Genomic DNA, 16,201 nt, shown 5'->3' on the forward strand with positions numbered 1-16,201 from the left:
CAATGTGATCGAAAGCTGCACGAAATTTGCAATTTCTAGCTGCAACTCTTCCCCCAAACGTTCCTTCTCACCATCGCCGTTACACGGGCCCCGGGCACCCCCAACAAACTGCAACGGCCGACCGACTGACTGACTGACACATGCAGAGGCGGCGGCGACGACCCGCGCACGAACAGATGGTCAGCAAGTGCAGCTATTTGGCTGGAAGATGTGCTCGATTGGGCGAAAACGATGCCAAACCGTGGTGCTGGCGGTGGAAAGCCTTATTTGGGCACCCGTCCCCCGTTGGCCGTTGGCGGTGGAAAAGATGGTTCTCTGTTGGCGAAGCGCGCCGCGCAAATGATTCTATCTATTTTTAGAAGATATTGAACAATTGCGTGAACCGCGTGCAGGTGTGTGGCTGTGTGAGTGCCGTGTGCCGTGGTGTGATTCACCCGCCGCCGCCACCGCCGCCGCGATGCGCGTTCGAGAACGGTTCACCATAACCCCCGCCCCACTGGCGGGACACCTGCGGTGGGCGAAGGCGAAAATGTCACCTTCTTCCTGGGCCACACGGGGAAAGCGCAATCCGCCCGAAACGAAAGGTGTTAGCACGAACCAGTGGCGGCGTATCGCTCGACCCTGTGTGTAGATCTTCATTCTGGACAGAGTGGAGTGGAGCAAAGCCGAGGGGGGCGAACCATAACGGACACCCCGCTCTGATCGAAGGCGCCCAACGGGTTTGTTTTTTTTTGGCGCGTTCGCCGCGGTTGGAAGGGGTGAACCGCAAAATCGATTATATAACTTCCCCTTCGAAGGACATCTCAGAAAGGGGGCCGCCTGCCCACAAGCCCACTGCCCCCGCTGTTTTTTTTGTGGAATGATATGGAAACTGCAATTGGGGGTTTGCTGCCAACATGACTGCCTTTTAAGCTACGTTTCCGTTTCCGTTTCCGTTTCCACAGTACCTGCGCCCGAGCTGCGTATCCTGGCCCGTTAATGCTGCACCGAAACTGAGCACCGTTTTCTCGTCGACAGTGTGACACTATCCACCCCCGCCCACTCCCCCCCCACTGCCCCTATCCGAACCAACGAAACTGCATACACGCAGAGAAGGATGCGAAACAGGGCTGCAGCAGCGGCGGCGCTGGTGCCTGCCGCCGTTCAGCTGGTCGCCTGCTGCACGCTGCTGCTGCTGTCGATCGACAACACGAACCGGCCGAGTCAAGCCGCAGCATTCAACCTTGACACGATCAACTTCATCCTGCAGGAGGGCGACCCGAACTCGATGTTCGGCTTCAGCGTGGCGCTGCACCGCGAACAAAATAAAAGCTGGTATGTAGATATGTTGCGAAAACCCCGCTCTTTTCCATAAGCTGTGCCCAGCCAGCCAGCCAGCCAGCCAGCCAGCATAATTGGCCAACACTGGGAATGTTTGACCTACTGCACCGTGGGACGGCCCTGTGGACGGTCGTCACAGTGTGTGTGTGCTGTTAATTGCAGTGCCCGTGCCGCTCCCGTATGGCGGACATATGGCGCTCTCGGTAAGGAGTACGGGCGTATTCTTCCCGCGGGCTTCACGGTGTCTCGGTGCTTCGTTAATGTATTCACCAAAAAGGCCCCTTCCAGCCAGGGACCGCCGACTGCAGCGCGGTGGGTTGCACATTGGGAAAACATATGGTGCCCGTTTGTCAAGCCCGCCCGCCCGTTGCCAAAGCATGGGCGCGCACACACACAGCGACGTTGTGCGCGGGACGTATCGCGTCTCTCTCGCGTGCTGGACTCACAACGCCGCGCTCGCGCGCCTGATCGATAGAGATTCCGATTCAGGGTGCGTGGGCTTCTTCACTTCTTCGCGCCTCCAGCGCGCCGTGGGTGATAACGGATGCTTACCAACGACAAGACAACGACAAGACGACGACGACGACGACGTTGGTCGCTTTTCGTTTCGTTTTGTACCCAAATAGAAGGGAAACGATGCTTATGCCTCCGTCCTTCCCATGTGTGTGCTGGAGTTGAAAATAGAATGTGAAGACACGAACTCAGAAATATTAGGTGTAGAACTTAATGCTTGTGGTTTTCACTCGACATTTGTGACCTAACTACAACAACAAAACATATGACTACTTTAATGAAAGTATTGCCCATCGTAGTTTCCTCGATTCCGTGTCGATAGAACTTCTTATGTTTAGGAGCGATCCCCTTAGAGACCCATTTGTCAAAATACTTTCTTAAGAAGTGAACCCGTGCTGTGCTGCCAAATCGTTACTCATGTCACGGAAGAAATACTAGCCCGAAAAAGCAACATCTGGTGAATACAGCGGGGGGTGTTAACAGTTCCCATCCGATATTTTTGCGATAGGTTTTGACCAATTTTGCGATGTGGGGTCGAGCGTTGTTATTTTGCGTAATCAGCTTATCATGCCTTTTATCCCATTCTCGCCGTTTTATGGTCAAAGCTTTGCTTCAAATGCATTGATTGTTGTCGATTGAATTGTCCATAAACAAATTCATTAGGTTTTAAAAGTTCACAGTACACCACACCTTTCATATCCCACCATATGCACAGCATAACCGTTGCAAAGGGAATATTTCGTTTTGCTTGCGATGTACCAGGTTAACCAGGCTCCCCTTTAAATCACCAGTGACGATTCAGTCCAAGAACCCCTTCCTTTTTAGCCGCGCAAGCAGAAATTCGCAAATGGTTTTCCTTGTTTCAATTAATGTCGAAACCATAAGACATTTTTCTAATCATTCCCACGGCACTCAGGCGATGGGAAACTGTCGTGTGGTCTAAGTTCTAACATTTCTGCAAGTTCTTTTTGTATTTGACATGCAGTCCGATTGAGCAATGCTACCAATTGTTCATCAGCAACCTTTTTTGTACTGTTCAGGTCGCTCTTGGTCTTGAAAGCCAAAATCACCACTTTTAAACCACGCAAACCACATCTGACACGTTCTCTCAGCAAGAGCCATGTTCACCGTAAACATCCGGTAAATTACGATAACTTTCGGTAGCAGTTTTCTTCATATTGAAGTAATGAAAAAGTGCTCCCCGCTGAAAGTTCCCCGACAGTAACTATGAAACACATATTTCATTTGAAAAAAAAAGTGTTCTATTTAGTGAGTAACGCCATCCGTTTTAAAACCGCAAGAACTAGGTTCTACACCTAATAGATGGCCCCGAAAATAAAGCAACACACAGTCAGTTGGTATTATTTTGCTTATTAACCAAACCCAACCCCAGTTATGCTGTGAGGTGCTGACCTATGGGATAAAACGTAGGAGCATAGGTACGGGTTTTGTAGGCCGTAGCGGACACATTGCCCGTACACTTGGCGAACATGGCGAATGGCGGCAGACGAGAGGGCGCTGAAATATGGCTCCTATCTGACACGCCGATGAGCCACTATCGCGCTCCGGTTATCTCGGGGCGATTTTTATTCTCGTTAATTAACTATTTGATTCCGGGCCCAGTCCGGGCCGCGTACCGACGGGTCGATGGGCTACGAGTTGCGGCAGGCGGTCGGCGACACTATGTTTGATCTGGTCGCCCGCTTCATTCGTTAATGACATTACCACTAATTGTAGGTACCCCAATGGTACGGAGCAACCGATGTGCTCTCACACGCCACGGCACCAGGAACCGACGGACGAACTTACAGTTTCGCGCACAAGAAACTTTCGCTGCGCTTGCTGTTAACTGTTTCTTCCAGCTGAATGTGTGTCTCGAAAAACGGAAAAAAAATTCTGCGAAAAACGGAAAAAAATGGTAAAACACACGCGCTCGGGTTCGTTAAAACGGGGCCTATAGTTTGCCAGCTGTCGCTGTACAGTGCACAGTGCAGTGCTTAGCCATTCTGCGCATAGCGGTTAGCGAGCAGCCGTTAAACTTTACTGCGTGCAGTGCGTCACTTAACTTTTCCATTAATTTTCTTCAATACCGCGCCTGGACGGCGGTGGTGTCGTATGGTGTATCGCATTTCTGCACCCGAAATCCGAACAACCGATGACACACACACACTTTACACGCACGTTGCGCTTGGGATCGCGTGGGATCGATGCCGTCATGTTGTGCCAGTTGCGAAACTTCTTGCTTTCGGGCGGTTAGAGTTGCAGTTTTTTATGCCATCTCTCGCCAGTCAACCAAACATCCGACCGGAACCGGGGTGTTACTTTTCGACAGTGGATCGAAAACTTACGCCACATAGAACTTGTTTAGTAAACAAGCGAATGAAGCACAAGTTATCAAGTTCTGGGACTCGACGCTTCATATCTTCTTGAGCTATCTTGAGCAATTTCAATATTCGTTTTTTCCTTTTGAGTTTAATCGTTTTAACCAGCTATCCAGCCTCATTTAATGCCGACAGTCCTCGCAATGGGCTATAAATAAATGCACCTTCGTGTAGAGGACAATGAATCATTGCGCGATTTACTAGTTTTTCAGCGTCACCAGCCAGGATATAAATATTTGTCTTTCTCATGTTCATGTTCTCCCTTCCTGCTGCAGGGTAATCGTGGGTGCTCCGATGGCCAATACCACGCAACCGGACGTGATCGAAGGAGGCGCCGTTTATCGATGCGACATTTACGACGACCACCGTTGCTTCCTGGTACCCTTCGATACCAATGGTGAGTATTGTGCCTCTGCCCGGCAACCACTTTCATCTATACATTTTCTCTACAGCGCAACTTTCGGTTGAGGGAATGCGAAAGGAGTAGTAGCAATTTTGGGTGGGGTTTCCGATTTCAAACCCCCGCCGGAACGGAAGTCACGTTTCACGTCGCTAGTTTGGGCTTCGCTTCTTACACGACTTACGCGACTTCTCGCGTCTCGCGTCTTTGTTGAACGATTGCGACACCATCAACCACACATTCGAGGAAGGGCCGGGGAAATAAGGAACTTCCTAAAACATGTCACCACCGAAAACAGAAGTTAATTCTTCGTCTCCTTCTTCCGCCGTTTATTCGGCACCGCCGAGCGGTCCTGGTCTGCAACCCGGAGATTCCCTCTACCGCTCGCGATGCCCGGGAACTTGGTTAGCCAGCATGTTGTAAAATATGTTGACATCGATAATTTTATTGAGTGATCAGATAATTTAGTTAGCTTTTGATGGTAATAAATTAAGCTGCCAGCATGGTGCTTTTTGCATCTTACAGAAAGCTCCTCGATTATACAAATGCAAGCGCCTCGTAATGTTACGTCCAACATAACGGATGTGCAGTTTGATCTGTATGGCAAGTAATCCGTTTTTCTTTTTACCAAACAGTTCATTATTCGGTGTCATCATTGCTCGAGTTCGCACACTTGCAACGATGTGTATAATACAATATATTTCAGATTTAGCGCTCAATAGTTTGCTTTATTGTTGGTTCGTAGTTGATTAGGAAAACAATATCTTCACGTATAATGAATGAACGCAAGCCATCACCGCTTTACAGTTCTTTTCGACAAAGCTTTCACATTCGTAATATACCGGGGGGGAAATAAACAAAATGAAAAGGGGAAACCAAGAGTATCAGTTTATTTTCTTTCCATCATCCTTTTTTTCTACATCGATGGATATCGTTTGCGTTACGTTATTTGTCGTTTAGAATAGTACTCGAATGCTTCTAGACAGAATCAATCTAGTGTGAGGCAAGCCGGAAGCCGATTGAAACATTTGCACAGTAGGAAGTTAACACTACGTTACCTATCGATGTAAGAAACTATATCCTTTCCTCGTTTCGTTCAGGTCTGGAAAAGTGTTTTCTGACATTTAAAGGTGGGTGGCAATTGAAGATAGATTACGTGCTTGTGGTGGGGTTGTTCTTACACCTTGACATAATTTAATTTTCTTTTCCCATCAATGATCCGTCGTGTTGTTATGTATATCTAAATGAGGTTATACATTGCTTTACCTCGTTTATGCCATGGATGCGGCTTGTATTCTGTGCGGAACATTACTATATTATTCGGTTCGATTTTTTTAAATTTAATTTCTTTTTATTTGAAACCCCATCGTGGTTTGTTAAAATACAAACGAAACGAAAATCCGTATATTTTATTTGTTGCCAAGCATCATTCCGTTTTTTCGGATAAATAATTTTTTTATTTTTCCTTTTGCAGGAAACACTTTCAACGATCAAAACGAACAGATCGACACAAAGTCGAACCAGTGGTTTGGGGCAACGGTAGCTAGCGCTGGCGTTGACGGTCCGTTGGTGGTAAGCTAGTGGGTGCCGATGATAAAGCTCAAAACGTATGCCGTACTCACAGTGATTTGACTTTTCCCCAGGCATGTGCTCCACGTTATGTTTTTCATCAGCTGCATCCGAGAAGAGCGGAACGCGTGGAACCTGTGGGGACCTGCCACATAGCGAAAAACAATATGCGCGAGTTTCACGAGTACTCTCCTTGTCGAACCTGTAAGTACCTTTTTTATGCTTTCCGGGACAGCCGGGTCTGTCAACTAATTCGACCGACCCAGCCGACGTCTGACGCGTGTATCAACTTTCAGCGTACTGGGGTTACCATCGGCAAGGTTCGTGCCAAGCAGGTTTTAGCGCTGCGCTGACAAAAGTGAGTGTTTATAGGTTACACGAGCTAGCCCCTTAAGGCACATCATTAAAACGACCAAAATAACCGCCACAATTCTTTTCGCCCCAGGACGGAACACGCGTTTTTATCGGTGCTCCAGGCAGCTACTACTGGCAAGGTATTTACTTTCAAACTTTTTGTTTTCTCGCACATCTTTCAGCATCACCTTTGTTTTCTTATTGTTCCACTACGGCGACGTAGTTGCGACATGTTTTGTGTACATGTTCGTCAGCTTTTCTGTTTTCTTCGTCGTGGATGAAAACGATACAACAACGGATTTTGAACTCGATCAAATAGTAGCTCACGTGTACTGTTGTACACCCAACTCAGATAGTGTAGAAATCTAGTGTTCTACTGTTTTTTTCTATATCATCATCACACACCACCAGAACCGTCGCTCACTCACTCTGCTAGAATAACTGTCGATCGACGACGTTCCGTGTTTTTTTTAGTAGAAGAGTGTATGGTTGATTTGCCTTTGTTTTGTTTTGATTTGTTTTTCCACCGTCTTTTCCGCATTAGAAATTAGAGTCCCGAGTTGTTTTTTTCTCTCTTCTGTAGTGCATATTGTGGCAGCTTATAGAAACCACCTCCCTACCACTTGTTGTGTCTGCATGTTTTGCTCGATTTTGCGCGCATCGCATCTTTTGAACGTTATTTCTAAAATTGTCGTTGGTTGGTTCGTTTTCCTCTGTTTTTATTTCATTTCCTTAATTTGTTCCCTCCTTGCGACACGCGTGCGTGAATGTTTATTGATCATTAGCCATTCGGTGTTGTTACTCCCCGTCGATTCAATGGGTCGTACGTGGGTTCAAACGTTTTGCAAATGTCTCCCCGTGATGCGTGTATCCAAACGCGCAACAAACAGCTCGAAACAGTCCTGTTTAGCAGCGTTATAGTGGACGAAACATTCGAAGCCCCAATCTTCTCAATATCCCGCCAACCAATTAGTTGGCCACTCAGCACAGTGACAAAAATCTGATCGGCTCACCCTCTGTACCCTAGTTTTATAACACAAACCATCGGTTCCTGTATCTTCCCTGCCCGATCGGCTCCCGCACTCAACTTCAGCGTCATAATTGTATCCTCTTTGTACCCCATGAGTACACGAATTTTTGAATGATTTCAGGACAAATGTACTCCATTAACACTGACGTTGTGTTTCCTTATAAACCCCCGCGGTATGGTCACTTTGGCGAAGGAGGTAACCTTGAACAAGACATTATGGTTCTTCTCAGTTCCATTTTTTTTATTTTTAAATTATATTTTTTCAAATTTAAAACATTAGTTCCTATCTGTATTATCTCTTAATTTTTACTTGGCTCTGCTTAGTGCTCATTCCACTACAATCTACAGCATTAACATGTTGGATTCATTGTCATCCAAGTTGTATTGATAACTGTGGGTAGTTAAAATGACGCATGCTTCTTCTGGCCGAAATCTATTGCCTAATTCAAACCACGCTACACAGAATTGCTGTACCGTTGTACGTAACTTGGGCTAACGATGCATATCGTTGGCCGGAAGTAAGTTGTAATATTTGAAGACCCGTTGAAGCTGGTACATTCGAACTCCTCTACAAACGAGGAAAGTTTTGTATGTTAACAAAGAGCTAAATGCAGCTTTATCCGTTTCGCAAATAAGTGTAAAATAGTGTAATTGTAAAAAATGTAAAGACCCATTCATATGACGAGACTCAACGCATTTGTACGGTGACATTCTCCCCTTCAAAGCTTCTCTGACCATATTCTAACACTGTATTACCGTTTTAACAATCCAATAGTTTTTTTCTCGGTAGTATGTTTAATATCCTGTTCTCCATAGAGCGTATGTGTGTACAGTTCGCTTAGCTTGAAAACATGTTTTCACATTCCTTCATAGTAACTTGTGAAACATTTTTCTTTGTGAGTTTGTTCATATGTTTGAGTTCAAGGATTCGAGCCAGTATTAACGATATCGTAACAAGGGTGGCCTATATAAAGTAAAACAGTTGTGACTTAAAAGGGAACATAACTATTGAGCTGAAGTGCAATTTACTTGCAGTTTACTGTCGTATAGGCGTACTACTTTTTGTGTGTTGCTTCTGCTATCGTAATTTGCCCTATTGTGCTAGAGTTTGTTGAAATAGTGAACCTATGAAACACACAGTGACGTGTGAACATGAACACTATTAAACACACACACCAACAGTGAAGTGAAACAGGGGTGCAAGGAACTGGGGTGCATCGAACGATATTTGCATCCGGACGCTTTGAGCCCGAAAGCGAAAGTTTTGTTCTACTAACGAGTATCATCAATGCACACACATTTTTCTGCTTCCTCCATGTCTCATTTTGATGTGTCAAATCATTCTTGCCAACGGCTTGCCCTTTACACAGTTACCCACATTTCTAGTGACCAGTTTAATGTAAGACATAAACATGACTATGCGCTGTGTAAATAGGTCATGATCTTTATTTGGTTTGTAGATATTATCGAACACTATTCATTCTTCAACACACTGTGCTGGGTAATGGTCGCTGTAGTCCGCTAATTTACATACCTTCCGCTCCCGCTGAAACGAGGAGTACCATGTAGGAGAGTAGCGAACAACAGCCAAAACGGACTCGTTCATCAGCCATCATCTCTCATCACGAGTAGATAATTCTAGGTCGCTTCACACAGCATGATTTGCGTCGTGCGTGTTCACGTTCTCCTGAACCTCGAACGGTGACGCACGCGCAACGATGATCTGACTAACTGGGCAGCTTTTGTAAAACGAACACGGGAAGAGAAATGGGCGAAAGGGAGCAGGGAAGACGGGATGGAGGAATGCAGTACCTATCTTTTCTACGATGACTAACGTTTCACTGTTTGTTTTCCATCCACCGTAATCCACCGCACCCGACCACCGCGCAAATATGACGTCCACAGGGCAAATCTACTCGTTCAGTTTGAACAACCCGAAAGATAAGGTCTACAAGACGCTCGAGGACAAGAAGGACGAAGACGATAGCTACCTGGGCTACTCGTCGACCACCGGCGACTTCAACGGTGACGGTACGCAGGGCGTTGCGGTCGGCAAACCACGCGGAGCCGGCCTGCTGGGGAAGGTGTTGATCTACGCGTGGAACATGACGAACCAGCAGAACATTACGGGCGAGCAGATCGGTGCGTACTTCGGCTATTCGCTCGCCGCCGTCGACGTGGATGGCGATGGGCTGGATGATCTCATCATCGGCGCACCGATGCACACGGAGCCGAACAACGAAGGCAAATACGAGACGGGCCGGGTGTACATCATGTACCACGGAGGGGGTCCCGCCCGCTTCGGTGAGCTGGAGACCCGCGACGGCAGCACCAGTCGGGCACGGTTCGGGCTGGCCGTGTGCTCGCTGGCCGACATCAATCTCGACGGTTACGGCGATTTCGCGGTCGGCGCTCCGTACGATGGGCCGTCCGGGCGTGGGGCGGTGTACGTGTTTTACGGCTCGCGGCACGGTACGCTGGCGAAAGCATCGCAGGTGCTGCAGGCGGAAGAGCTTTCGTGGGGTGTGGCCCGTCTCGGCACGTTCGGCTATTCGCTCGCCGGTGGCATCGATCTCGATGGCAACCGGTACCCGGACCTGGTGGTCGGTGCGTACCAGACGGACAAGGTGCTCGTGTTTCGATCGCGACCGGTCGCGACGATGGAGGCGAGCACGCTGTTCGAGACGGAGAACAAGCTGATTTCGCTCGACGAGCGCAACTGCACGGTGGACCGCACGCTGAAGCAGGTGCCGTGCACGGTCGTTAACTCGTGCCTCAAGTACAACGGCATCAATGTGCCGCCCGTGCTCGACATCGAGATTGGCTGGACGCTGGATGCGCGCAAGCAGCGCAGCCCGCGGATGTTTTTCCTCAACGAGGAGGGCCGCAACACGCGCAACCAATCGATGCGCCTGTACCGGGGCAAGCTGGAGTGCCGCAGTGAGCGGGTTTACATTGGCGAGAACGTGCGCGACAAGATTACGCCGCTGGAAGTCGAGATGCGGTACAGTTTGCGCGAGAAAGGCAGCGGTCAACGGGTGCGCAAGCCGCGCATCGGCATCGAGCCCGTGCTGGATCAGAACCGTGGCACGGTGCAGAAGGATTCGATCAACATACAGAAGAACTGCGGGCCCGATAATGTGTGCATTCCCGATCTGCGCCTAGACATTAAGGCGGTGGACGAGTATTTGCTTGGCTCGAACAATCTGCTCTCGGTCGAGGCGCTCATCACGAACCGGGGCGAGGATGCGTTCGAAGCGGGCTTCTACATGGTGGTTCCGCCCGGGCTCGATTTCCGGCGCGTCGACAAGCTGGGTGAGGTAAAGGATGTACCGGTGCTCTGCACGGCGCCCTCATTCGCCAACAATGGCACGCTGAAGTGTGACATCGGCAATCCGCTCGCCAGCGGCAAGGTGGTGAACTTTAAGGTCATTCTGGCGCCCTCGTTTGCGGTCGGTATGGCGCCGAGCTACGACTTTTATCTGGAGGCCAACTCGACGAACCCGGAGCTGGGCGGAAGCCAGCACGACAACATCGTGCGCAAAAGCATCGGCATCTCCATCAAGACGAGCCTGGCCCTGTCGGGGGTTTCGCTGCCGGACGAGTTTCTGTACAACTACACCGAGTACCGGGCGCTCGGAGAGGCGGTGAACGAACGGGAAATTGGTCCGCAGGTTGTGCACATCTACGAGATCCGCAACGAGGGTCCGTCCACGATTGACGAGGCGGAATTTTTCGTGCTGTGGCCGTACGAAACGATGGACGGGGTACCGCTGATGTATCTGCTGAACCAACCGGAAACGCACGGCAACATACAGTGTCAGCCGACGCCGTACGTCAATCCGCTTAACTTGGCGCTGGACAGTGTGCTGGCACGGAAAAGTTTTCTCGACAAAGTCGGTGTATCGGGCATGAGCTACTCCTCCACTGCCGCCGGTACTGCGCGCCTGGCGCGGATCAACAACGCAGGCACGGCCGGCGAAGCGAGCGGCCCATCCATTTCATTCTCCTCCACCAACCGGTCAACGATGGCGGGCAGTTCATCATCGAAAGCGTTCTCTTCTTCTTCGTTCTCCGGTGCACGGGAGCGGGTGGTTGAATCGCAAGACAGGCGCTTCGAGTCGGAGCATCCGGTTGCGGAACGAACCGGCACCGTTGCGGGTTCCGTATCGTCCCAAGGTGGCCAGTCAGGCGGCAGTGAGGCACGCTACGGAATGGACGGCGGCACAAAAGTGTCGTCGCATTTTGTCGAACGGCAGCAGCAAACGAGTTTCGCCCAACAACAACATGGTCAGGCTTCTGGCATACGACCAACGGCGGCCGATCGGGGTTTCGAGGTAGGCGTTCGGTACGATGGAGCCGCCACCGGCGGACATTTCGTGCCTGGCAATGACAGCAGCTCCTCGAGCGTGTACTATACGTCTCGTAATCGCACTACTTACCGTACGGATGATGGTCGACGACTGCAGGCCACGTCCGGTAGCGGAGAGTACCGCAGCGAGAGTTCCGCTATCGACGAAAACGGTCTGCAAGGATCGGAAACGGATGCTGTCAGCAGTACCGTTACGAAAGAGGAACGCTTCGGTACAAAGGGTGCTGGTACGCTGGGCGGCAGTCGGCGTCGCATGATGAGCCACCAGGACGGTGACACCGAGGCACGAGGCACGGGCCTAGTGACGGACTTTCTGCATCTGGATGGTCACAATGACTTCAATATGGTGGACCATGGATTGGGGCGAGTGGAGAACAAGTTTCGAACGGAGTACAGCTCCACCGGCAATAGCAACCGTAGTAACAGTAGCAGCGTTATCAGTAGCAGCAGCAGCAGCAGCAGCAGCAGTAGCAGCAGCAGTAGCAGCAGCACTAGCAGCAGTAGTAGTAACAAGGTACAACAACAATGGGGGTCTGGTGTGCAACAATCGTCCGGCCATTCGCTCGCGTCGAACGGAACGTACACCCAGAGCAGCAACACATACTTCGGCGGTGCAGGCAGCGACGAGGAGGAGGATTACGATTCGTACGACCGAAGCGAGGAGTCGTACGATGACGGGGTGGATGTGCACCGGTCAGCAGGGCACCCAGCTGCTCACACCGGTGCCACTTTACCGCATCTGGGCAAGCAGCATCTCAACCAAGGGCACGAAAATGTTGAACAAAAGTTTCGCCATTACCAAAGATTTGACCGCCAGCGTCGGCAGGCTCCGGTCCCGCCGCTGGATGCCGGGGTTCGTAGTTCGGATCAGGCGCTCGATGAAGCGCTCAAGTGCCATGCGACGCGCTGTGCCCTGATACACTGTGTGGCGGGACCGATCGGCAACAAGGACGTGGCGTTCATCGCGCTGCGGACCCGGGTCGTAGCGCACACGCTCCATCAGCTATCGTCGTCGACCCCGTTGCACTTCTCGACGATGAACGTGGCGCGGGTCACCAAGCTGCCGTACATTGGGCAGCCGAAGGAGAAACCGATCAAAACGCACGAAATACAGGTGCTGGCCGTGCCGGAACCAACCGTCAAACCGGACGTGGTGCCACTGTGGATCGTGGTGCTAGCGGCGTGCGCCGGAACGCTTATTCTGCTGCTGCTGATCTACTTACTTTCGAAGGTGAGCGATCATTTTACGAATTTTTCCACAACGGTCGAGAAAGCCCTTTGACGCAACCTCTGTTTCCTTTTTCGCTCTCTCTCTCTCTGTTTAGTGCGGATTTTTCGAACGAAACCGTCCTACGGATTCATCGGAACGGCAACCCCTCAATCGAAATGGTAACTATCACGGCGACGAGCACCTGTAAAATTGTGTGGCCAAACGCCCGGCGGAATGTGATTGATATTGAAACATTTCGTTCTGGTGTTGTCTTCCGTTACAGCATAATTTGCGAGGGGGAAGGGGGTAAATGGGTCCTGTTGCCCCCGAATCTAACTGAATCTTTCCGTCTACTACTTGATCGATAAACTGAATCTCGACATACATTAATTTCTCACAGCAACGCCCTAAACGTGCGTTAGAGTAAAAGTTCACGCTCGTTAAAGTGATCTATGATTGATTGATTGATTGACCAATCATAGATGATGATCGAATGATTTCATTTTTTATTTTACATATACATAATGCATGCAGCAATATTTTTTTTTAATTTAGTGTTAGACCGAAATTCCTACCGAAAGCAGAAAAAATAAGAGAAAAAGGGAAAGAACAAGAGAGAGAGAGAGAGAGAGATTAGGCGTGTGCCAAGGGATATAAACTGTATGTGTGAGCGTGTCTGTGTGTAAAGTTGTAATATTGTTCGTTTAACAACTAGTATTCATAACGACTTTCACCCTTATTGACACACTTTTATTAACTAGTCAATCAGAACTCGAATGTTTTTCGTGAGCCTCATCGAAATCCCATTAACAAAATTAATACAGCTATAGCGTGTTCAGAATTTTTATGTCTAGTTTTGTTTTTTTTTTAATTTAAATTAAATTTAAAACTTGATGAAGAATAACAAACATGAACAATGTGCTTCCTCACTGTTGCCATCAACTTTTAAAGGAATTAGCTGCGGGCGGAAAACCGGTCTCGAAGGCGAACCAGCGAAAAATGACAGAAAATGTGTAATTTTCATCAATTTCTCATTCTATTGGTTACATAATTGTTACTGTACTGTGCATAGTGAAGTCTGACGAAGATTTCTGACAAATCCTAGTCGAAGTTTCGAACCACTCAAACGTCGGCCCGATATACGAAGCAACTCATTTAAGTGCCTTACGACAGCCGCATGAAAACGGCAACTATCGTACATTTTCGTCTAGTGTTAGTGAGCGAGATTTATAGACGGCAATAATATATATATACTTTAATATAGCGTTGTTTGATATTAATTTAATATGGAAAGCTGCCTTATCAAAGTAACAATAATACAAAGTAACAATAATAACTTATTATTAATTGCATAGAGTAGCTTACCTTTATCACCCCGAAACGATTCGGTAAGTCTGCCTGCCGGTCTATTCCGAAGGGTTAGTCTGTAGATTTGCTAATCGAAACAAAAGTGCCCATTAGAAATGAAAATTTTAAAATAGCAAGTAATTTGGTAACTGAAAACATGTTTGCAGATTAATGTATATGCGCTTTGTTACAAGAAAAAATATAATAAATTGACATCAAACAAAACAGGTTGCAAATGGACTTGAATTGAATTATCATTGAAGTGGCGAGAAAAGGTCCGAACGTGCCGAATGTTGCTCGACTGAACGTCTGAACGTTGTAGTTCGCGCTCCACGTTTATCACATGCAAAATATTTGCCATCGTTGATTGTAATTTGCGTTATTTAAACAAAGTATAAAAAATGTAAATTAAGTAAACATATTAACGGATTTTTTCCAAGTACCTTCCAGCTGGTCACACATTGCGGCGACGGAGCTCTCCCTATTCGTTGAAAATACTCCCGGATGTTCCCGTGCCCAGCCATAGATTGCGTTGCGACAGGAGTTTGGGCAACCCAGCGCGCATCATACCCCATCATCATGTCATCATCATAGTCACATTGCTGGAAGCCGGCTCAGAGTGATTCCTGAAGCAAATACAAAAGAGGACCCGAAATTGTTTCCTTGAGTAACACCGGACACAGTTGAGAACGTAGACGACAAGGTCTGATTTACTCTAACACGAATGACTCGGTGTGATATGTAGCAGACATTTTAACCAATGGATTGACATGGTGTCTCCATTCCAGCGTCTACGAAATGCAACTGGTCTTCGAGTTTGCCTAAACGAAGGAGTGGCTTTTACTAAGCACAATAGTTTTTGCCATACGACTAATTTTTTGCACAGTTTGCAGTTCGCTCCATCGCTTTCCCGATTGTCGAATTTGTCGATTCCATTTCTCCAGTTGGGCAAATGGAATTTGAATGGACACATCGCCTCGTCGCTAAAGCTTAATTGCTTGTTTATCAGAAAGCAGCACACAAAGAAATTCCATCCGCGTTACAAGTAATACAGGCATTTCGATGGAGCGTTTCTATCGCGCAGGTTACGAATTTCCATGCACGAATCCTGGGCACGCAGGACCGCTATCTAGTGTCCGTTTGCGCGCGCTATAATGTTAATCAAATTGAAGCAGCTCAAGCTTTATACCAGCTGAAGCCGCTATAAAGCAGTGACGTTCCGCGTTTATGGCAATGGGGGCGCACAGTGTGTGTGTGCGATGAGCGTTACTGTCTCCACCGTTCGGGGTACAAGAGTATACTGAAACGCGAGAGAGATATGTCTACTAAGCGTTTATTTTGTTTCCTTCTCCGCGTATAATTTACGAAACACAGCGGCACGTCGCAGTGCCAGTGAGATGCTGTCCTATAGTTTAAATACTCCATTCCATCCTCACAGTACCAAAGTTTTCCCGAGTGAACGCGCACAGCGGCGAACGTAATAAAACACAAAAAGTAACAAACTTGTTGCGATGTGAGTGAACATATCTCCCGAGCTCGCAGCGCGCTCTGCTGGTTGACACAGTGTCGAATGGGTTAGTCGCTCAGTCGCGCGTCAGATTTGCAGCGGCAAAGACTCTATAAACACTGGTAGTTTCGGGGCGGCAGCAGAGAGCTCGCATCGGCGCGACGGACAGTATATACATATACGTGTGCACGCAAATCT

The 16,201-nt window shown here is 48.4% G+C and overlaps 1 protein-coding gene across 1 annotated transcript; it reads left to right on the forward strand.

Annotated features, from left to right (window-relative positions):
* The first annotated feature begins 1,188 nt into the window (after positions 1-1,188).
* On the forward strand, positions 1,189-14,704 carry LOC128272841 (integrin alpha-PS2). Its single transcript, XM_053010727.1, is given in 10 exon segments — positions 1,189-1,314; positions 4,490-4,611; positions 6,089-6,198; positions 6,258-6,387; positions 6,480-6,541; positions 6,629-6,677; positions 7,689-7,763; positions 9,473-13,170; positions 13,265-13,328; positions 13,433-14,704. Coding segments are annotated over 10 exon segments (4,362 nt in total). The 5' UTR covers positions 1,189-1,267; the 3' UTR covers positions 13,438-14,704.
* Positions 14,705-16,201: the final 1,497 nt, after the last annotated feature.

The sequence above is a fragment of the Anopheles cruzii genome, chromosome X (assembly GCF_943734635.1).
Source record: "Anopheles cruzii chromosome X, idAnoCruzAS_RS32_06, whole genome shotgun sequence".
NCBI lineage: Eukaryota > Metazoa > Arthropoda > Insecta > Diptera > Culicidae > Anopheles > Anopheles cruzii.